Consider the following 18733-nt stretch of genomic DNA (forward strand, 5'->3'; position numbering starts at 1 on the left):
AATTTACATCATAACAGGAGTTCTGGCGTTTGTCACAAAAAGTCGATGCACACACTTTTAATAATTTAAACTTTGGTTTTCATGCTAAAAGTTCATAATAAAACATAAACTAGTATGTCAATAAAAAATGATAAAATAATATTATCCTCTAAAAAGTATAATATATATATATATATTATCCTCTAAAATATAATATTATCTTTTTTATCGCCTTTTTATTACATCACATATTTTAGTAGTTATCGTAAATTAGGTATCATTTGAAAGTTTACAAACTCAGAATTCATCCTGTGAAAACCGTTTTGAAATTGGACGTTATGTTACCATAGAAACGGTATTCTAAATTCTTTTATCTGACTCCACCTCTTTTGGGCGTAATCATGTTTCATAATTTATGATCAAAACCTTTTCTAATATTGACAAAATATTGTCAGAAAGGTCTGAGTCTCAAGGTTTGATATTTTGTGACAGAAGTGATATTTGGACAGAAATTGATTAATTTGTTACGGCAGAATGCATACAATTAAATTCAATGCAATGTATGTCACCCGGTGGCTATTTCTGGTATTACGCCTAAACAAAATCTCATGGGAACTTCAAGTTTTGTGATATCAACTTCAAATTTGGAACACAACTTGGTTAGATATATGGCTTTGATTTTATATCAATTTTAGAGTAAACAATATTTTGTAAAATAGATATTTTATATAAAAGAATATTAAGTACAGTATATTTGATTTACTGTAAATTTAAACTTCCATAACTTTTTCATATTTTAATTTTTTTTAAGTGCTTTCACTTCAGCAATAATCTGATGAGTATCTTCTTTTAAACAAGACCAAACCCAAAAGCATTCTCGAATTACAACCATTTAAGTTTGAATAGTGCATTTTAATGTCCATTCTCAAAAAGGGGGTGACAGTTAAGGGGTTAAAGTACCATTTTTTATATCCGATTTCAAAACAGTTTTCACAGGCTGAATCTTGAGTTTGTAAGCTTTTGAATGATATATAATTTGTCAACATTAGATCAGAAGAAGTATAGGATATAATTGTTTTAAATTTGTTTTGCATTTGTTTATGCAGTGGCAAGTGGGCCAGTAACAGTTAACAGATTAATGACTTGGTCCTTTTTTTATACCCTAATCAGGCAACGTGACCTGGGAGTCACAACTCATAAAATCCAAAATATATCAAATATTTCAAAAATTATTTTGAATATGTTTTACTTAAGTCCAGATGATATAAACAATTACATGAAATTATTTTTTGCTTATCATTTTCTACTCTTACCTGTTTAAGGGTTAAAATTGAACAAATGATATATGAACAAACCCATTTTTTTTTTAAATGGAGCAATAGGAATAAAAATGTATGTAAGTGCTGCTGAAGTGGATTTATGGTTCAGTGCAAAAGAAAAACTCATTTTGAGAAAACGGCTTTTAAAGATATGTACACTGTAAAGAAAAATAAATAAATAAATAAAGCAACTACAAAATCTTTTGAGTTTCAAATACTAAGCATTTTTTTTTTAAACTACATAAAAACCTTTTTGCCTGTAGTGTTTTGTCTTGTACTCATAACGTCATGTGAAGGCCAAGTGTGGTAACCCATACTCAGAAATTGTTCTCTGCATTTAATCCATCCAAATGAGTGCACACACACAAGGCGCAGTGAGTAGAGAACACACACACATCCGGAACAGTGGGCCGCAATTTTTTGCTGCAGTGTTTGCCCACCCTGTTCCTGGTGACACAGCAATAGTACAAATATCCAATGTTTCCCTAAGTTTGAGACAATAAATTAGGTGTGTTTGATTAGAAGTAGAACATTTGCATGTCGTGTAGCCTCTGGGAACAGGGATCATAGTGTTGGCCAGGATCTGGTACACGTGGATTCCACACGGCTAACAACTAAAAACTTATAAGTGACTCAAAACTATATGTCTGCACAACACTCTCCTTGATAACATTGACAGGACATTTCCTTATCACATAGCAGAAGATTAAACATTAAACCATAAAATGATATGCAATAAGCAAATGAATATTGAATTTGAAGAAATGAGTAAATATATATAGAGAGAGATCAAGTAAAAAGGTCAAGTAGAACACAACTGTTTTATTGCTCACAGACACACACAGGTGTTTTATTAATTCAAATTAGATCAAATGTCATGTTAAACACAAACTGACTGTTTAAAATTGAAACTGAAATACGTTCTAAAAATGAGCCCTGTCATTGCGATCCTGGTTCACGTGTGACGAGCTCTTTTTCTTCATTGTCAGAATGTACTCGGCAAACTCTCGAACGGCTCCGTGGCCGGCGGGTCTCTGACAGGTGTATTTCGCTGCGATGAGATCTGCCACAGGTGCGTCACATGGGACGCCATTCAGCCCCACCTGAGACAGGATCTCTACGTCTTCAGCTTCTGAACCTGTGAGGGAAAACATCACAGACTGCTCAATAAAAAAATATTATTTTGCATGTGGTTCCAGGTTTATTTACACATTCGTTTGGACGTTCCCGTGTCTTCCAGTGTAAAACACTGTAAAATGCTCTAGATCGAAGCTTTATGATACATAGATTATTAAAATCTAGATTATTAATTAATAAAGAGCTACAATTTATTTTAGTAATTTCACATGTAAATATTACCATAGTTATACCATACAATACAAGGCAGAGTAAAATGCATTTATTTATTTTTTAGATTACGTCTTGAGGTCTTTTGAATATACAGGAGCTCATAATGAAAATAAATTATACAATACATCTGTTATGGAAATTTTATATTTTACTCTTTCCCATTTACTTCTCAGATATTGTGTGGGTTTTCCTTTGATTTAGATTGTGATTCTCTCTCAGTGTGCATGTATGTCACCTGGCATGAACGAGTTCCTATTCAGGAAAGACAGAGAGGGTTGAAGAACCATTGTCTCGATCTGGTTTTACGGGGGGAGCAGGAAAATTACAGGAGAAGAGACTGTATAAAAGACTGTCTGGTTTCTGTGTGATTAGGTCTTGTTCCTACCACGAGGTAGCTGTCGCGGTATTTTTGTGAACAAACCTCTTAAAGAGAATAAACCTTTTCCTCTTTAATACAATTTGACTCTGAATGTTTCTTATGCCTTGATGCTGTTTGTTAACTATTGATTTTGCCACATCACATCTAATATAGTCAGAGTTAAAATCTTGCCTTAAAAATCAATTTTAATAAATGATGTTCAATAAAAATAAGAATTGTATATTTGATTTCATGATAACTTTGATGGATTTTGCAACATCGACATTGAACTGAACTGAATCAACATTAAACTGAGTTGAATAATGACACTATTGTCTTTCTAGCACAATTTGAATTTGTCTAATATTTGATGAAGTCTTCCTCATTAATTCTGTTTTTTTCCTGTTTATTACTGTGAAGCTGCTTTGAAACAATCTGTATTGCATATAAAGTGCTATATAAATAAATGTTACTTGACCTGCTTAAAACTGGTTTCGCTGGATTTTGAACATGACACTCACCCATGAAGGCCACTTCATCCCAGCGCAGTTTCTTCTCTTTCATCAGCCGCTCCACATCAAACCCTTTCTGCTGTTCTGCAATCCTGAGGCCACATCCGGCCTGCTGGGACACTTTCTCCAGGAGACCCCTGGACATCGGCTCATTCACGCTGGATATGAGGATCACCTGATGAAAGTTAGGAAACATGAAATCAAAATGATCCCTGTTTACTTTCTTAATACATATTCTTCTGCTCTTAACGTTGCATGCTACTGACAATAATAGATGTATGAACAAATGAAATGGTTTGTGAATTGCCATAGGTGTAATAGCAGATGTGGTTGCCAGAACTTTTTTTTTTTTTTTCAGTGTATGGTATCCCATTTATGCATATCACTGATAAAAATAGGTGGATGGAAACATGGCTACTGTAAATTATAAGATAATTTTTTTTATGTTTTTACATCCAAAGTCTGTTCATGTTAAAGTATTTTAATGTAAAATTATACTTAAAATGTCCTGTTATATTTACAGTTTTTACTATAGTAAGGGAACTTCCCATTAATAAATGATCAGGTGTTTACCATAGTATTTTTACAGTATTATACTACTAAAATGATTATTTTTTTTTACAGTGTAAAGGTACTATGCCCCATCATTTGTCCTAGCCTTCACAACTGTACCTCTATATCTTCTCTCTTTAGCATCTGTACGCCTGCCACGTCTCGAGCATTAAAGGCCACAAGATCCTCTCCAGAAACCGACATGTATATCTGACTGCTCGTCAAACAGCCAGACACTTTACACAGGAACAGCCTGACCGCCGCTTTCTCCTCTCGGCCGAAGTAGCCAAACCTGCAGAACAGGGCAGCATTTATATCTGCATTATTGTGTTTTGTCACAAACAGAGTTTGATGAAATACTCACCTCAGAACTCTCTGCTCAGCGACAGGCCAGTCGATGTCCACGTCGATATCAACGCTGTGCTCAGGCAGCATTTCATAGTAAGCGATCTTGCCCAGCTAAAACACAGAACAGATCAAAATAACCGAAGCAGAGCGATTGAGGTCATGAGCTCTCATGGAGAGGTTTCACACATGTTGACTTTTTCTCCCATTAAAGCTGATGCCAAGTATCATTATCAGTAAATAATGATAAGGATTATGATTATATATTATTGATATTACTGTTGTGTTTGTAAAACTGTGATTAAACAATATGCTAGGATATGGTTATATTTTATATATGATGTGATTATTATAAATATCAGGACATATTTGAATGTTTACAATAATGAGGATTATCATATAGCATTATTGTGGTTATTGAGACAGCATAATGTAACTGTAAGAAAATATAATATCAAATAAATATTATCAAAACAAATGATTATTAATTTAACTGTTAATGGCAGCGGCTATATGGGGTAATATATGGGAAGGAATTGGGGGTTGGAGCAAATAAGTTATACTTCTTTACACTCCCTTTCGAGCAACTATTATTAGTGTAAATAATGTATGTGGAAATGTGTATCAAAATTGTAATGTGTGTGTGTGTGTGTGTGTGTACAGGTACACATGTGTATGTGTGTGTATATATGTGTATGTGTATAGTTATTATTTGTAATGTATATGTGTATATATATATGTATGTGTATATACTGTATATATGTATGTGTGTATATGTATGTATATGGGAGATAAACTGCTGTTTTTTTTATATTGTGTTAATATACATGTATGTATATATATATATATATATATATATATTCTTTTCTTTTTTATTGCTCGAAATAAACTTCAATCAAATCAAATCAAAGTATTTATGATAATTGTGTTGTACGTCACACGCATCACACACATGACCAGCGTCGTCCAACAGTGAGCCTACGTGGTGACGTACAAACCAGAAGCGCTGCGCTGTTACACTACATGAACTCATTCAGGCCCACACAGACGAAAATGAATAATTGAATAAAGTCGTTGTTTTTTATGCGCAAAAAGTATTCTCGTCGCTTGATAAACTTGTGGTGGAGCCACTGTAGTCACTTGGACTATTTTAACAATGTCTTTACTAACTTTTCTGGGCCGGCAAGATTCGATCCCATAGAAGCCTATGGAGGAGTGAGCCAGCTCTCAGATTTCATCAAATATCATAATTTGTGTTCCGAAGATGAACGAAAGTGTTACGGGGTTGGAACAACATGAGGGTGAGTGATTACTGACAGAATTTTCATTTTCGGGTGAACTAACCCTTTAACACTCGTGCCACCGGCCTCACCCCATCCCCATGGCTCACGCCCTGCTCTTCACCGTAACATTAAAATGACAGTAATTTGGAAAAAAAAAAAAAGTTTTTTTTTTTTTTTTTCGGTAGTCTTGCACATCCCTAGACAGGACTAACCTGAGTAAATGCTCTTCCATTGTTTCTATGTAGTATCCATTCATCACCTAACAAAGAAACTGGGCTGAGTCCTCTCAAAGATCATCACAGGTTGACCAATGTCATTGCCAGACACAGATCTTGCTGAGGCAGATTGTCTCCAGAGGGGGGACATGGAAATGGTATTGTGCCAGGGTAAATGATTTACATTGAGAAATGGCAGCATACAGTACAAGTTTAAAACCAATATGGAATGGGTAGTTTTATTAGTCACCCCTTCAGCTGAAAAAGCTGTAAGATTGTTAGGCAACACTAAATGGACACATATTAGTCATTGTAAATAAGCTCACACTCCCAAACCTTAGATACATTTAATGCGAAGGGAAAAATTCATGGGAAGAACCTTGTCTTTTAGTGACTCGGGGGTCAACCCAATGGTGAAGATATGGCAGGTGGGAGCTAATGGGTAGCTTACACCACCTGGAGTTTAGTCGCCACACGGTCTATATCTCTATAAGGGAGTCTGTTTTTCGTTCTCTCTGTCGACGGCCTTCAAGAAGTTCACTGAGAATACAAGCAAGCCTTATACCGAGGACACTCTGTGGCAACAACACTGGCAATCTGAATAACAAAAACTTCAGAGAGACAAAACTTCACAATATTCAATTTCAAGATGGTTCTTATGGAAGAACTATGGACTTAACAGGCTATGGAGACATTTTTAAGAACAGAGACATTCTGGGCTTTAAGGTCACAATTAGAGACACTGGAATTTTTGTCATATGACAGAGCTATGAAAGCAATGGGCTTTACATCCGTTTAGGATGATTTATGGGTACATCACCCTGAAGATCGACTACGTTAGACTCTAACCAAGGTTATTATAGTTTTGTATTTTTAAATTAGTTTTTATTTTAATATTATTTTCAAATTTCCTATAAATTTCAGTTTAGTTTTAGTTAGTTTCATTAATGGTTTTGTTAGTTTTAGTTTAGTTTTTATTTTGTGAACGCATTTCTATTTAGTTTTTATATATTTAGTTTTAGTAATTATAGTTTAGCAGAGTTAACAGAACACTTCCAGTTAAAGACAGCAAAGTTAAATGTTTGCAGTTTACAGTTAACTCTTGTGAAAACCTCTTAATAATAAAAATAAAATAATTGTTTGAAGAACCAAAGAACCAAACAAATGCAACTAAAAATTATTCAATGTCTTATTAAACGTGGTGTATAAGAAAAAGATATGATTATTCTTTAAGGTTATTTCTATGATTAATCCTTTCAAACAATATTCTTGGATTGATCCATTTATGCTTTTTGTCTATTGCATCGTTTAAAATCATACTCATATTCAAATGTTCTATTCAGACCAGACATTTAGTTTACGTCTACTCTGACAAATGTACGTCTATTTCTGGGCTATAGACATGCTATTTATTTGTTTTTTCCGTTTTCTGCTCAGTGTGGTATCTTGTCTAATATGTGTGGTATTTTGTTAAGTTTCACATGAGATGGTTATATTACCTGGAATTAAGGTACAGCTATATTTGCATAAGGTCTAGACATGATGGAAATACTTATTTGTCCATTTCTGCTTCTTAGGGCTGGTTCACACAGAAAGCGGTTTTGCTTTGAAAAATGGAAAAAAGACGCGGGCAGAGGAATCGAGAAAAGGTCTCGATACATACACGTCTTTTAAAAGTTTAACTTATTTTAACTTGAGTGTTTTTAGAACATTGTGTCATGCCCGTGATGCAAGACGAGACTCGAGCGTAACGGTCATTGAAAAATAAAGTAGCGCAGTGGAATGGAAAAAAGTGATTTTCCGGTACGGGATGAGAGCTTATTAATTACGAAAACAATTATTTATTTTTGCTAATTGTTATTTTGTTTCAGTTAGTTTTTCAGTAACTGTTGTTAGATTCGTTTAATTTTAGTATTTCATTTATGTTGAAATTTTTATTTTATTTCAGTTTACGAAAATGTTTTTTGACCAATAGTTTTAGTCTTAGTTTCAGTTTTCGTTTACGAAAATAACCTTGACTCTAACAATGTGTACTCAGTACAGAGGTACTAAAGTTCAAATCACATAGCTGTCATAAAGGGTTTAAGCCTGAATATACAGGGTGGGCCATTTATATGGATACACCGTAATAACATGGGAATGGTTGGTGATATTAAAGTCCTGTTTGTGGCACATTAGTATATGTGAGGGGGCAAACTCCTCAAGATGGGTGGTGTGTACTAATATATACTAATGTGCCACAAACAGGACTTTAATATCACCAACCATTCCCATGTTATTACGGTGTATCCATATAAATGGCCCACCCTGTAGATTAAAGCCAGGTCTAATTCTGGTTAACTATCTCACTAACTGGTTGCCTAACATATTGCCATGATGCTTTATTGTGTTGGTTCCTTACTGATTGATTACTTAGATTCCTTATTCCATCCATGGTTGGAATCTCACAATGGTATGCCAAGTAGGGCTGGGTATTGCTCAAAAATGTTCGATATCAATATTGATACCTTGACTTCGATACCGGTTCCTGAACGATTTTTTTCCCGATATCAATATTATGAAATTCGTTTTAACAAGATTACATTACATATTACATATTTAAAAAACTTTGGTTTTATTTTTCCAGTTTTTTTTATATTTTTTTTACAGACTCAATGACACATATAGGCCACTGGGGGCAGAATATGCCTCACGCTCAAGCGCATACATAAACAATATAGGCTGTGTTTCCCATACAACAACGATAAACTAAAAGAAATGAATGAAATTTGACATAGATTGTATTGAACATCAGCTTGTTGAACTTTGCTGATAACGAAGGAACTTGTTACCATAGTTGGCTAACAATGCTTTTGGGAAACACATTGAATGATTTGTGCATCTCAAACTGACAATTCTAGCATCAAAATGATAAACAAATTGTCAAGGGTATTCTATGACAATAAATGTTAACGAATAGATTTTCACAATGACTTTTGGAAATTCCAGTTGTATTAAATCACAGGGTAAAACTGGTTCCAAATGCACAATTTTGAACCACTGACAATATCAAATCCTTACAGAGGCGTTTTTAAGGTAGTTGATTATTCTTAGGACAACAAACAGCTGTTCACGATTAGTGTACTGTATGTCACTAGAATAGAAATGATTCTCATTAACTTTATAGTTCATGGCATATGCCTACATACAACAGTACTGATTCTATCAGGAATTCTTCCTGGTGAATTTTCCAGATTTGATAAAATTCTTCTAACAATGAGAATTTGTTGTTCTAATGGCACACACTTGGTAACAAAGCTTATCTATTGTTTTCTAAGGGATGGAAAGGTAGATGTTACTTTGCTTATCTATTACTGGCAGTGTGAGTAGTAGTGGATAGGATTGTGACACAGACTAAGAATTCAATCTCTGAAACTGTATGTAATGTGGAAGGTTGTTTTACAAAAATGGTATACTGTTAGCCGCCCAGTGAGGAACATGCAAAGTGATTGCAACTGAGTGTTGTTCATTTATCCCAGACAGCTCTGGAAGAGCAGCTACAATTTAGCTAAAGTTCTGCATGAACAGGTATAGCTATACTTATCGGAGTACGTTTTGATAATGATCAAAGCTTTGCTTGCATTTAATCAATCTATGTAATCAAATGTTTTCATAAATGATTAAGAGGGGAGAATGAAGGATCTAAGGGTTTTCAATATCAACCTGTTTTACTTTATGAAAGCAACCATACATTGGTGTTTTATTTTCTTTATTATTTCAAAGATTATGTTCTTTGTTTTTATATTTAACTTCATAACCATTTATAAACATTAGTCATTTACATAGTTGTCATTTGATTTATCATCAATTCATTTTATTATTATTTGATTTACATAATTTATTCATTTTATCATTTGACCATTTTGTAATTATTATTATTCACTTATGTCATTTTAGGTTTTTATATTTTATATTACTTATTTTAATTATTTCCTTGCCCCTGCAATGCTTGCTATTGTTGTTAAATCTTACGATTGTGTGGTTTAAAGGGGTGTTTGTCTTCACGGGTAGGAGATAAGAGAATGTCTCCATTTCAAGGTTTTTAACGTCACAGGACGATGTTGTGAAGCAGTAATTTCCCATGGTTCCCATAATTTCCCATGGCCAAAATAAAGCAGGTGCAACACCAAGGTAACATGGCGTAAGGACGTATTGATTTTAATAAAGTTTTTATATCGCCGAGGCGCCCAAGTTTCATGTCGTATTTTATGATAACCTGGCGGTCTCCCAGTATGGTTTAGGAGAGGTAAGACAGCAGTACCTGCCACTCTGCCGCTACCTGCTGCCATCTTTGTTTTGTGGCATTCATCCCATTGATGCCATTGTGGTAACATCTAGATGAAGTTAGAGCATTGAGTAGTGTAATATCTAGATGAAGTTAGAGCATTGAGTAGTGTAACATCTAGATGAAGTCCGAGCATTGAGTAGTGTAACATTGAGTAGTGTAACATCTAGATGAAGTCAGACCATTGAGTAGTGTAACATTGAGTAGTGTAACATCTAGATGAAGTCCGAGCATTGAGTAGTGTAACATTGAGTAGTGTAACATCTAGATGAAGTCAGAGCAGGTGTGTGCGCTGGCTGAATTAACATCACTTTTATTCATATCTTTCACATCTACTGCAGTCAGATTCACCGTGTTCACTCTGAAGGAATCACTCACATTGGCTGTGCACTTGTAATGACACATCAAGGATGTTAAGAGCAGTGTTTGGAATAACGCCGTTTAAAAGAACGGCGTTAGGTAACGACGTTATTTTTTCAGTAACGGGGTAATCTAACTAATTACTTTTCCCGTCGTTACAACGCCGTTAACATTACTGGACTTTAAAGTCGTTGCGTTACTATGCATTGATTGAATAAACTGTGTAATCCGAACGCACCCCTGGCTCGCACAGCTAGTGAGGAGGTGGGTTAATAACGAGTTAAGCGATTATGATTGGCTAAGGCAGAGTCATGTGTTTCATGGTAGCCAATCAGAGCCAGTGTTTTTACACACATGGCAGCACACGCGCCACAGAGAGAGAGAGAGAGAGAGAGAGAGGCGCGGGCGCTGGCGCGATCGAAAAGGCGCAAAGTGTTTACATTTGTTGAGTGCATGCGTGCGTGTGAGGTGCGGACGCGATCGAACAGTGGAAACATAAAAACATACTCCGTAATTTTGTTTACGGATATTCAAACTGCAAAGTGTTTAAGTTACTGCTAATTAAAATTTTAAGGAAAACAAATATAACGTTATTAATCTGAAATGTAGCAAATTAATTTTCAATTCATTCAGGTACAATTACCAAACATATCTCAAGGTCTTTTTGTCTTTTTATTAATTTAATTAATGAACTAATTATATAAAACTATTGTCAGTGCACTACAAATAAACTGGTTCTATGCCTTTACTTTATTAATAAAACTTTTAATAAAAAGTTGAGAGCGGTTGATTTAATTTGCTAGAGTTAAATTTATATGGTGTAACTGTATACTTTTCTTACAAAGATAATGCTTGAAGTGCAGGATAAACCTCTTGCTGTCTGTCGACATGCAATAAATATCGAAAGTTATGTACAAACACCTGTCTGTGCTACTCATTTCAACTGACTTGTGAAAACTCCTAAAAAATAATCAAAATTCTTTGACATATAGCAACTTTTTTTTTTAACAGTAACGCAAATAGTTACTTTCTCTGGTAACGAGTTACTTTTATTTGATAGTAATTCAGTTACTAACTCAGTTACTTTTTGGAACAAGTAGTGAGTAACTATAACTAATTACTTTTTTAAAGTAATGTTCCCAACACTGGTTAAGAGGCTAAAAGCAGGTTTAAAACTTGCCCCATTGATGTCAACAGGGTGCAAATTTTAAAAAGAGGATAACACGGTGTAGGCAACACCGATTTTTGTCGTTTTTCTCTGTACTGACAGCACTCCAAATTTACAAAAAAAAGTTCTCCTTTAACATTCCAAAAAAAGGGATGCACTGATATTAAAATTTTGGCTGATCGGAGGCAATAACCGATCATTTTCTTTATATTTGAAAGCTGATAACCGATATATAGGCTGGTAAATCTAAATCCAAATTTTTATTTCATTTTTGAGAGCCTGATTACAAAAACAAAAGGCTCACCATTAAAAGCCACGTCTTAAGCACTTCCACTTCACTTCAACATAAATCATACACATACAATACAGTTTGTTATAGTTATTAATATGTAGCGATGATCACTAGTGCGCTTTACAAACGCATTAATTCTTAACCAAACGCATCCTATATGAGATAGGTCATGTACATATATATATATATATATATATATATATATATATATATATATATATATATATATATATATATATATATCAGAGAACTACACTAACCTTTTCCACTGGTGGCACTTGCGCTACTAACTTTTTCAGTTACTGGCGCAAAACATGATTTGGTCGCACAAATTATTTATAGTAAGCCGCTCTGGATAATAATGAACAATAATGAAACTATATTGCATACAGATGTGCTTTTTATTTTACTTGCCATCTTTTAAACCACATGCCTTGTTGTTTTTGTTTTTTTTTAACATTGGTTGGGATAGATTTACTGCAATAGAAAATACAGTAGGCCTACACAATAAAGTGCAAAATGGATTTCAACATGCTATGGTTGGCACAGATGAGCAGACTCCTGAACTCTTAAGTAGTGATGCACCGATGTGAAAATTGTGGCCGATACCGATAATAAACGATATTAATATTGCTGTTATGGCCGATACCGATATCTCTGTATAGAAAACAAATTTACTGATAATCAATTAAAGAGATAATTTCCAAAACACTTTTTTTTTTTTTTTTACTTTAGAAATGACTGATATTGGGCACCTTTACCTGTGTGCAAAATATGTCACACATAGGACACACATGCATTATATTGCATTGCATTGCATTTAATGTGTGCTGGTCAACTTGTCTAAACTTAAGAAACCCCTAGAAAACAGTAAAAAACAAAACAAAAACAAAAAACAGGAACATTGTGTACAATTAAGATAGGCTACTTAATTTATTATTCCAATATCCAAATATGATACCGGGAAAAGGGCTTCTATTTGTGACGTGCTGTCTTTGCGTTTGAACATTGCACATTTTAAACAGGACACGCATTAGCTGAATAAATGTCATGCATAAATGTTAGCCAATACAAACATATTTATAGAAAACAGTTGACAATGAATAGACAGGAGTCCAATAATAGCATAACGAATCACTTATTCTAAAAATAATATCAAGTATAAGTTATACGAATCCGACATATAACGAGGGCCGTGTTAACAGTAGCCTACGTCCGTCATTTAACGAATTTTAAAAACGATGGATGGATAATACAAAATGCTTTCTGACATTTTGACAGAAAAAAACAAGCAAGAACAACATTTAAACTATAGCCCGTCAATTTTCATTTTACAATTATCTTCTCTCTCTGTGTGCGCGCGTCCGTGTTTTGAGAGAGAGAGCGCGCTCGCGCAGCACTGATACATTGGTACGTTTTAATCTAAGTAACGGTCGCGGTGCTGAAGCCAACTTGATGTGTTGAATGCTCAGAGCACGTTATAAAACGTATTCTTAAAATACACATTTCTGTTTTAATGAATGCTCATAGTAAATCATAGCATATTGCCTAAAACATAGGTACAAAAATAATCAGTGATACATTTGCGACCCATTAAAAATTAGGGTCGCAATGGCATTTCAAAAGGTCGCATATGCGACCATTTTGGTCGCAGTGTAGTTCCCTGTATATATATATATATATATATATATATATATATATATATATATATATATATAAAATAAACATAATATTACAATTTACAATTGCACAAAACAAGAGGCTGTGAATGCACAAGCCAACGTATAGTCATGATGAAGGTGTAACTTCATTGTGGATGCGCTCTTCCCGTAACTACGTGCTAAAACATAGGGGTATAAAGAATTCACAACATTATTTTACAGTATTGTTTTAATTATTATTTTATGTAGCCTATATGACAGACTTGCACTGCAAATGTTCCTTTTCGAAGTGATTCCAATCATATTTCAAGCAATTCAAACCATCATGGCAAACAGCGCGCATCTGAAGTGTCTCAGCTGAAGGAAATTATTTATCGGCTTTAATATAGTGGCCAAATTATCTTATTGGGTCGATAACTATAACATTAGAAATGATCATATATCGGCCGATACAGATATACTGATATATTTCTAAAAAAAGGTAATAAAAATGAACAAATAAATAACTGTAAATGTCATAAGTGGTGTACCAAATGAAAGGGGACAAGGGGCTTTTCAGGCACTAATAATTAAAAAACATGTACAATTTATATGATGTCGTTACATGGTGTTTCAAGGCTAATTAAAATCTTTTCCATGCCAGAGAAGAACAACTACCCACCTGTTTAAGGCCGTTTTCCAGGTCCTTTCTCTTATAAATGTAGAAAGAGCCATTTTCATAGAGTTCCCCAGGCCAGTCTTGGCGTCGAGGTCTGTGCGCCACATCGATGTTCGGAGAAGTCGGATTCTTACCCTCTAATTACAATGAAAGATAGTGAAGAACGAGTAAACCTTCAGATGTAGTTCAAGCTTTTATTATGACTGTCACTAAACATTTTCATAGAAACAGGGTTAGGGGACATAGAGATATAATATGATATCAAAGTATATTTAATGTGACACTTTACATGTGTAAAAAGAGTGATCATAAAGGATTGTGCATAAACATCAAATGGAATGTCCTTATTTGCCTTATATTCATACAAAGCAATAATCTGTAATTGTCTCCTTATTGGAGTTTGTGAGATGTTTTCGTGATACTGTACCTTTCTCGTCCACCTCCAGCCACCGAAACTGGTGTCTGCGCACCACTGAAAACACATAATCACACCCCTGTCCCGTGATCATCTGTAGGGCTTCTCTGATATGATGAGGGTGCAGACATGGAGACGTAGCCTGAATATGACAGACGATGTCCACCTCTAAAACACAGCGACAAAACAGTTTTCAATAAGGGCAAACCCTTCAATATTTTACATATTTTAACTGTTTGTAATTGCTCTATATTTCAGTTCTTCCTCTTTAAGTTCCACAAATTCATGCTGCTTATGAAATATCTCATAATTTCAACAATGTTTCTTTATTAAATATAATTTTCTCTGCAAATTATAATTTTTGCTTCCTAAAAATATTTTTTTAGAAAAATACAAACAAAAAAAACTTAAAAAATAAAATAAATTAATAAAGCATTTTAATATTCTTTTTTTGTTAAAATTACAAAAACTATGAATTTCTACTTGCCTCACTAACATTTTCACTGGCCCCAACACACAAACACACACACACACACACACACACACACACACACACACACACACACACACAAACACACACACGCACACACAAACACACACACAAACACACACACACACACGTACACACACTCACACGCACACACACACACACACACACACACACACACACACACACACACACACGTACACACACACACACCCGTACACACAAATCAAAAGATCATGTTTGAAAGGTTTCTAGGCACATTTTTCGTTTTGTTGTCAACATTTTAATAACTTCAACCATAAAGGTCAACAACAGATCTTTTACTGCAACTTGATCATCCATAATTGCGATGTGCAAAATGTGTTTTACTATAAATCTATAGATCAATTTCGAAAGGTTTATAGCTTAGGCACATTTTTGTTGCTGTTTCAAATGATAAAAAATGAAAAATGTATTGAATGATTTTTGTTTTATTAATAATTTAATTATATATTTAATAAATTAAATATTTCAACATTTATTTAATGCTCATTTTGAGCAATTTGACCCTCCATAATTATTTTACACGTGACATTTTTATTTCAAAATGATACAATTTGTTGAATTATACATTCTTCACACATGCAGTATTTTATTTATTTTTTAAATTATTTTAAAAATCTATGTTATTCGTGGTGCTTAAGAAAGGGAAGCATTACTATTACTATCTCACATGCTTCTGTTTTCTGTACAAATTTCAGCACCTAAATCATGGGGGGGGGAGTTCCATAGTTATTATGGATTATTATTATATATGGGTTATTATTTTGTAATATTTCCATGAATTAGATGTACATTTCAGACATCTTTGCTAAATTAAATGAGTGAAATCATTCAATTTGATTTCACAGTGTTTATATTATGACATATCTTCATACAAATTAATTCTTAAAATTGGGCAATTAAATATATGTAAAGAGTAATTTTACCTTTCAGACAAATCTCTTTTACTGAGATTCTGCTTTGTCTGCCACTGGTTATTCAATAATTATCAGCTAAATTGTCAAAATAAAATTTTATATAAAATAGTTGATTTAGTATTTTACATTAATGAGACTTTTAGAAAAATATAGGTTTATTTTATATAATAAGAATTATATCAAAAGTAATTTATACATTCTGTCAAAGTTTATTTAGGGGGTGCTTCTTAGGCCATCTTACCCCTCTTTTACTATTTTACATTTTGTGCTATAACAACTAAATTAGCAAATATTTCTATTTATTACCTATAATAACACATTGGCTGAGGCATCATTTTCCAGCAAATACTAAACTTATAATACCTATGTCACAGTTTAAAAGTAAATCCACATTGTTCTTAAGGGGCATCTTCCTCCATGTTAGATGGCATTTCAAAACCTCATATGTCAGCAAGTTAGATCATTTTTTAGGCATAAAATGAAAGTAAGGTCTGTCTCACCGGGTCTATGTCGGATGAACTCCTGGATGGTCGCCAGAGAGCTGGAAACATCTTTGGAAACTTCAGGACTGCGACGATGAACTTTCGCACCCCAGACTTTTGCGACACGCTCAATTTCATCATGATCTGTGGAAACCCACACACTGCCACACATAACATCAGCCATTAAAATAATAAATAACTCAATTTTACTTACAAAAGACAAATTAAGACTAAAAGGCTATTTTTATCTTAGTTAAAAGACTAAATTTAAAACAAGCGTAAATAAACGTGGCCAATAGCCCATTTCATTTATTTACCAGTTTAATTTTAGTTTGTTTCATAGGCCTACAAAATAATTAAAAAGTATAATGAACTCCAAAAATCATATTAAAGCCATAATATTAAAATAGTTAAGAAGAGCTCAAATGTAGTTGCCTGTCAACGACTCCTGAGTCCAAGGCAGCTCTCAGCACCCATCCGATGAGAGGAACACCGGCCAGATTCTTGATGTTCTTCAGAGGGATTCCTTTACTGCCACCCCGGGCCAGAATCAGAGCCGCCCGGTGAGGGAGTCCAGAGGACGGGGGACCGACACCCGAACTCACCTGAGCCTGAGCCTGAGCGAACCCGTGGCTCTCCATCGCCCTGAGACGCAGTGAGGGAACTGAGAAGTGAGATTCACGGGATGCAGATTGGCAATAGCCTAATAATATTTTTATATATTCACTAGATTATTAGTTTGATATTTTTAAAACCATATGCTTAACGATGAGAGTTGTTTTACAGGGCTTCCTCTCTGACAAACAGATCGTCTTTAGGCTATCTGCCAGAGCGACCGGTGCTACTTTCACATCTCTCGTATCACTCCGCGATCTCTGATCGTTTTAAACGGAGACGTGGCTATACGTAGCCTACAACATGTCTTGTGTTTTAAAACTGTCACAGTGAACATAAAACTCCTGATAGATGTAGTCTATAGAAGTTGAAGAATATCCAGATAAAGCAAGAAAACAAAAAGCATCCCTAGGAAGAAAAACAAATCTGTAGCCTGTGACACAATGAGAGTGAACTTAAGATATAAGACAAGTAACTTAAATTGTTTAATAATCAACATTGTTACTAAATCTATTTTAATTGCTTAGTTAATTAATAATAATATAAACAAATATTGTAATTGTTGCAGTGTTGTAATGGACTATGTTTCTTAGCGGAAGCTTTAAGATTATAACCATGTAACGCCCCAGACATAGGCTATAATTGACAGAAATAGAACAGTTCGTTGAATATCTAAAAATCTTTTTTTTAAAACGTTTCCATTCCTGTTTTTTGTTAAGTAGACTAGGCCTATCATATTTCATTAGCTAGCCTACAAGGCCCATAGGATAGTGAGAATATTAAGCTCAAATTCCAGGAGGAAAAAAAATAGAACAACATTTTTATTCAGAGGCCCAAACTAAGCAAACATATTTAATGTGGTGCAACCATCGATATGGCCAAAAACCCTATCGAGAGAGGGAAATATATTTGTTTCACATCATAATTTATATTTCACACTCACCACACGAGAGCAGCATTGTCACAGTTTTTGCTTAATCAAAACAGAACAGTGTTTACGTGCTTGAAATAAAACAGATTTATATGATCAATTAACTTTGCTTTTGCCCTATTATTTTACTGTATTTCCTTAAAATTTGTGTATCATTATAATTTTTACTTTGACATTGAAACACCCTGCAGTTTTTGGTGGGTTATTAAAGTTATAAACGCATTGAGTTTTTGCTTTGCATGTTCACAATGTTTACAAAATCCTCTAATAGATGCATGCACTAATAACAGATGCAAATGTTTAATTATGAATCTCATCATACACATTTCGCACACTTTTGTTCACCATGTAAATCTATAACAACAGGTTTAAGTAAATACTCCTCTCGAATCCAGGTGTCATATCCATACTCTCAGAAAGCACAGAATATTAATGCTGCTAGTTTTAGTTATTGACTAAATAAAGGAG

The 18733-nt window shown here is 34.1% G+C and overlaps 1 protein-coding gene across 1 annotated transcript; it reads right to left on the minus strand.

Moving 5' to 3' along the window:
- Positions 1–2100: 2100 nt before the first annotated feature.
- Positions 2101–17562, minus strand: LOC311070837 (N-acylneuraminate cytidylyltransferase B-like). The gene is made up of 9 exons (XM_084094910.1): positions 17487–17562; positions 17155–17364; positions 16738–16880; positions 14804–14959; positions 14380–14513; positions 4435–4529; positions 4191–4362; positions 3528–3693; positions 2101–2436 (listed from the first exon to the last, which is right to left on the minus strand). Exons 2-9 carry the CDS (start codon positions 17358–17360, stop codon positions 2222–2224), a joined length of 1287 nt encoding a protein of 428 aa, XP_083951036.1. The 5' UTR covers positions 17361–17364; positions 17487–17562; the 3' UTR covers positions 2101–2221.
- Positions 17563–18733: the final 1171 nt, after the last annotated feature.

This window comes from Abramis brama (genome assembly GCF_963993115.1).
Source record: "Abramis brama genome assembly, chromosome: 20".
Classification (NCBI taxonomy): domain Eukaryota; kingdom Metazoa; phylum Chordata; class Actinopteri; order Cypriniformes; family Leuciscidae; genus Abramis; species Abramis brama.

Coding starts and splice junctions, on each gene's coding strand:
- LOC311070837 (XM_084094910.1), bottom strand. CDS start 17,360: ATGGAGAGCCACGGGTTCGCTCAGGCTCAGGCTCAGGTGAGTTCGGGT. Junction 3,694..4,190: donor TAAAGAGAGAAGATATAGAG/GTACAGTTGTGA, acceptor AACTTTCATCAG/GTGATCCTCATATCCAGCGT. Junction 2,437..3,527: donor GGATGAAGTGGCCTTCATGG/GTGAGTGTCATG, acceptor TTTCCCTCACAG/GTTCAGAAGCTGAAGACGTA.